The sequence below is a fragment of the Cnephaeus nilssonii genome (assembly GCF_951640355.1).
Source record: "Cnephaeus nilssonii genome assembly, chromosome: 11".
Taxonomy (NCBI): domain Eukaryota; kingdom Metazoa; phylum Chordata; class Mammalia; order Chiroptera; family Vespertilionidae; genus Cnephaeus; species Cnephaeus nilssonii.
In genome coordinates this window covers 55,394,319-55,400,318 of record NC_137082.1, presented here as the reverse complement: position 1 = coordinate 55,400,318, position 6,000 = coordinate 55,394,319, and the positions used below count along the sequence as shown (strand labels likewise).

The window sequence follows — 6,000 nt, the reverse complement described above, 5'->3', positions numbered from 1 at the left end:
AATGAACCTGTCCTCAGGTGAGGATTAAATAAATAGTACTGCACTCTTAAAAACAAACAAACAAATAAACAACAACTTGTTTTAGTCCAGGGCCACAGTGACAAATTCAAATCTTCCCCTTTGGAGTATCCACCATCTGTCTACAAGATTCCTAAAAGGCTGGATAAATAAGGAAATGTGAACCTTCACATCAAACTATTATGAGGCACTTTAGTAAGATCACAAACACTTTATCACTTTAGCTTTTAACATCATATTGATCTTGATTCCCTCCAAGGCCCGGGCCACTTTAAAACAAAGGAAAAGAGCTCTTCTTTCCCCGTGTTCTCGTAAAGTACTGGCATTAATGACATGATTGTAATTTTTTATCTTCAGCATGACTAATTTATAGACGTAATAACATGCTCTATCGATGACTCAAAATGTTTCTTTCAATTCTGATAGAACTGTCTTTGAGCTGTTGAAGTGGTGAGGAACTAATAGCTGAAAAGCTTTCAGAAAATTTCAGTGAGTATAATATTTCTCATTCCAACTCACAGGCTTAACATCAAATAGAGTGATGATTTTCTAGGAGATGAAAGAACTTCTATCATCATAAAAAACAAACAAACTTTAGGGGTTAGAAAAAAAGTTGATTTAAAATAATATTTTCTTAAAAAAATATTTTCTTTATGTAAACTTTGATGGGCATATAGGCATATAACATGGTCAATCTGTTTCATGAAAAAGTAGAATTCTTAAGGGAAAAATATATCACTGTGCTGGTTAATTTGTTAAATACTAGTTAAATTTTTGTGTGTGTTTTTTTTTTAATCCTCACCTGAGGATATTTTTCCATTGATTTTTCCATTGAGTGGAAGAGAGAGGGAAAGTCAGAGAGAAATACCTATGTGAGAGAAACACATCGATTGGTTGCCTCCTGCAGGAGCTCCAACCAGGGCCCAGGTGGGGGAGGAGCCTTCAACAGGTACGTGCTCTTGACTGAAATCGAACCCAGGACCCTTTGGTCCACAGGCCGACGTTCTATCCACTGAGCCAAACCAGCTAGGGCTGTACTAGTTAATTTTTAAAGAAACCATGTTTCTGCATTAAAAATGATGTACCGTATTTTCCGGCGTATAAGACGACTGGGCGTATAGAAGATTTTCCTGGGTTAAAAAGTCGTCTTATACGCCGGAAAATACGGTAGATAAATGTCTACTGATGTTAAAATACAGTAAGTACAAACGTTGTAATAAAATAAAATGTTAATTTTTATAAAAACAGAAATATATTACATATTTGCCATTTAAATATAAGATCTGAATAAACAGAGACCAAGGGGATTCCCTTGGTTGTATAATTATGGATCTTGCAAATTTCATTTTCTTCTTGCTTATCTGTATTTTCCACAATGAACTTGTATTGTTTATGAGTTATGCTTTTCATTATAAAACTAGAAATGATTCTTTTAAAAATTAAGCTGTTATTAGTTTAAATTTACTTACCAAGAGATCCTCCCCCGCCATTCCTCTGTTGTTAAAAACCACACATCTAAAAGCGGAAAACAATTCTGTTATTTTTATACATGATTCTTGCTCACAATACATTATCAAAATCATCTTACTAGCACTGTTTTAGAGCACAAAAAGGTTTTAAAAAATCTCTTCCAAAGGCAAGAGCATGCTTGACAATTTCATCTAAGTGCATGAAAATACATTTCCAGTTCTCTAAATTCAATACATGGGTTCAAATCAGAAAACCGTATATGGAAATGATGTTACATTTTCCTACCAAGAGCAGGATTTTTACAACCTCTTCCTATTCATATGCACACATTTCTGATAAATGTTATTAAAACAATTCTAAATACAAGTCAAATGTAGTTGTTTTTGGTTCAAATTTTAAAAAGGCCTCTACCTGTTCTATTTGTAACATTAATAAATATTTATTCCTCGCCTCAAAAAAAGCTCTTGTTCTCTCAAGGCTCAGCAAACGCCGACGCTGGAAATTTACCTGAGGCAAAAACATTACCACAGGTGCAGCTGAAAGGAGCCTGGCACCTGAGGTGGTAGGATGGGCCCCCCGCGGGGTGTGCGGTTGATTGAGGGGAGCAAAGACTACCTGTGTTTTCTATAAGCCTGTTTGCCTCTTCTGGGTCAATGGTCACACGTAAAGGGTGTAGAGCAGTGTTGGCTCACGCCAAGTACACAACGGCAGCTACTAGTAACAATGGTAGTGGCAGCGCCAGGTTAGCTTTAAATACTCATTCTGCATTTAAAATATTTAACTCTCATTAAATGTTCAGTCAATCATAACCCCAGGTATGTATTTCGTGCCATCCTGAAACGAATCCTGACTTGTGTCTGCACAGGTTTCTTTGATTTAATCTATACTCATGTCCATTAAAATTCATTTTGGTTTTTTTACTGTTTACTTGTCCAATCAATCAAGGACGTTTAAGGTTCGAATTCCCTTCCTTCAGGGTGTTGCTGATCGTTGTGTGGGTCCTAAGCACCAATGACCTGACTGCCTCACAGAACATTCAACAACGCTGACTCTCTTCTCAGGGGGGCTAGAGTTTAATGTGGTATTCAGGATATGTTTCTGCAAAGGAATTCTGTCTTGTATCTGAAAGGTCATACAGGAAATTTTACTAGGCCCAATTGAAAAAGGAAATGTTTAAAAATCTCCGCAATCTAACTAGAGAAAAAGCTAGAAATATTACATTTTATTGACTAGTCAAAGAAAGACCTTAAATATACTATAAAAACACGCAGAAACGTTAGCATAATGTCAGTTAGTCCTTAATCTTTTCTTGCTAAATATATGGCAAGACAGACTAGACATAAATAAAGTTTAAGTTAGTCACGTGTATTTACTTGCATAAGCACCTAAGTTACACTGGAATTGGGGCCAAAGTTCATTGTGACCTTGAGCCTTGAAGATCCTGCTCATTCAGAAAAGAACCACTGGATAAAAAAAATGGCTTTTGGGGCAAGACATCGCCGTGTGACTGCCACTGAGAGAAGAGAACAGTCCTTATGAGGGGAAAGAAAAAGGTGATCTGCAAACTCAGGAAAAAGCAGTCTATACACCTGGGATTTTCTTCCAAACTGCAGACTGGGATATTTTCACTTTTTTTCAGGCAACTTTTAAAAGTGGATCACAGCTCTGGTATCTCTTGCTGGAGGAGAAATTGTACTGACCTCTCCATAGGCCTTAGTTCCTGACAATGTTCATTCAATAGCAGTGATCACTGTATATACCTCTCGTCTTGGAAATGGGGCAGAGAGATAAAGAATGAAAGAGCAAAGCAGCTACAGGGAAAGGCAGAGTGGGGGCTGCCATTCTGTTCCTTTCTCCCACTCCAGCTTCTTCTTTCATTTAACCCCGTTTCTGCCCTGTCAGTCATCATGGAACACTTTACATATAAAGCTAAAAGAGGTGGTTGTGAAATGACAAGAAAAAAAAACCTGTGATGTTCTAAATTAAAAAGACACAAAAGGGTTCATCAGGTAACAATAGCAGAGTAAAAACCAACAAAAGACTACTTACACTCTTCAATGTATGCTGGAATTATTATTTTTTTCTTCTTTTCTTTTTTCTTCTGTATGTTGGAATTATTAAACTAACTTGCAGGCGGCTATTTCTGAGACTATCTACAAGATAGAACAGCCAGGTGCAGTGGAAGCCCAGGAGTCTGCTTCCTGCTTTACTGCTGGCCCTCCCAGAACTAGTCTCCCTCCCTCTGTCTATAGCTAATGTAAATTATTTTAGAACAGCTCACATCTTTCTCGCCCCTACTTGATGTATAAAAAAGCCATGAAGGACATGTTTGTCTTTTCTAGTTAGTGATGCTGCAGGTGGTTTAGACTCCATGCTCCAAGACCCATCTTCTTCTTTTGCTAGCCATGGCCCAATAAACACTTTCTTTAAAACACACACACACACACACACACACACACACACACACACACACTCAGTCTCTTTAAAGTTAAAATTTTTTGTTTAACAGAAACAACTACTATTGCTAAGGCATTCAATAAGCCTCTGTTAACTTTGTAACAGCTCTCTCCAAATAATTTCTCCCAAACAACTTTAAAGAGTAACTACATGAGAAAAATCGTTCTGCAAAACTTATTTTTCCTGCATATTTTAACTATTTAAATTTTCCTCTCAAAGCATGGCAAATATAAATAAAGGGAAGACATACCAAATAAAGGATAAACCTGGTATTGAGAATTTTCTGTGACAATGGAACACATCAACCAGGGAAGCAGGTGAGTCTCCTTTAATGAAGGTTAAATAAGAAGCAGAGACATACCTACAGCACAGGATTTCTCAACCTTTAGCACTATTGACATTATGGACCCAGTAATTCTTTACATTGGGGGATGTCTATAGCCCCCTTGTTGAGAACCACTATTATAGTGAGATGGACCAGATAGCCTTGAATCTGCTCAAGCCCAGTGATCTACCAGAATAAAGGGATTTTATCAGATGACCTTAAATATTTTCCAGTTCTAAGATTCTACAAGTCTGATTCTCAGGACAAATAATACAATACAATATACAGTTCATGTATCATAGAAATGTACACTTCAAACCTATATGGTCTTATTAACCAATGTCACCCCAATAAATTTAATAAAAAATAAAAATAAAAGAAAAAGAAATAAAAATCAGCAAAGGAAGGAGTGAGATGAACATTTAGAAAGCACTACACTGATTTCAGGTAATAATAATAGCAATAGATATTTGTTAGTGCTTACTATGTGCCAGATCATGTTCTAAGCACTTTACATGAATATGAATATTGGAATGACACATTCATTCAAAATTTATTAAACAGAATATTTATTGAACTAATTTTTAAAAACTGTTTTGAGAAACAGAACGAGGAAAGAAGAGAGATCCACAACCTTGGCGTATCAGGATGATGCTCTAACCAACTAAGCTACTTGTCCAGGGCTTTGCTGAACTAATTTCAAGATGGAATTAGAGCTTACAGGAGAAAAATGAAATAAAAATATAAGGTTCCTGGCCTCAAGGAGAATAGAATCTAGTTAGGTTGAAAAGAAATGCACCATATTTTCAGTTGAATAACTACAACAAAAGTGATAACACAAGGCTCTCTAAAAGAGCTTTGTCTCTGAAAATTTGTTAATTGAGGTATCATTTTATAGTAAAATATCTAACAATTAGATAGATAATGTTAAGTCCCTAGAGAATGGTACTATTTCTGTTTTCCAGAAATACCTTCATTCAATGCTTTCTAATATGCATTATTTCATCTAGCCAGTCTCATGAATAATCATTATCTGACTCATTCTCAAATTTTAAAAACCAAATTATTTTAACAAGAAAAAGGATAAACATATTTTTAGATAAAAACATTCTAATGTTCATTTAAAATTACTTTGTATCCAAGATACTGCTTTTAGATTAGGGAGTCATCAGAACTCATCCTTCTGTTTCACCACCTCATCTTTCTTAGTTCAGCCTCCCCTCCCCCTCCTCCTTCAGGAAGAGTCTACAGATGACCCACTAGTGCACTTCTAAAGCTGCAGGAAAAGCAGCTGAGTGTCACCTAAAGCTTAGCATCCACTGGTGCTACTTCCCCTGAATAAAAACTGTGCAGGCCCAAACTCCAAACTGGAAAGTAAAAGAATGCTTTGAAGTTGCCAAGTGTGTGATCCACTCTTGCTCTTGTCTCCTAAGGTCATCTTAACTTCCAGCAGTTGAGTAATATTAAAAATTGTGACCCATCAAGAATTATGTAATAAAACGTTCGTTGAAATCTAGGCCAGCCGTTAAGAATTTTGGTACTTACTGTAAAGGACACTATCAGAACCTATATTCCCAAAGAGCAGACAGTCTAACTGAAGTGACAAAGAGTATGCAGTGGTAGGGAAGAAATGTATTAGGAAGCACCAGGATTGCCCACAAATGACAGAAAACTCGAAATAACAGTGACTTAAACAAGATACAAATTTATTTCTCATGTAAAAGTCCAAG

At 36.3% G+C, this 6,000-nt stretch overlaps 1 protein-coding gene across 1 annotated transcript in view; it reads right to left on the bottom strand.

Annotated features, from left to right (window-relative positions):
• Positions 1-6,000, bottom strand: part of ABHD3 (abhydrolase domain containing 3, phospholipase) — a 34,162-nt gene that overhangs the window by 20,313 nt on the left and 7,849 nt on the right. Inside the window, exon 4 of the mRNA XM_079783565.1 lies at positions 1,488-1,533. Within this exon, the coding sequence (XP_079639691.1) occupies positions 1,488-1,533 (46 nt within the window). The remainder of the gene's footprint in view (positions 1-1,487; positions 1,534-6,000) is intronic.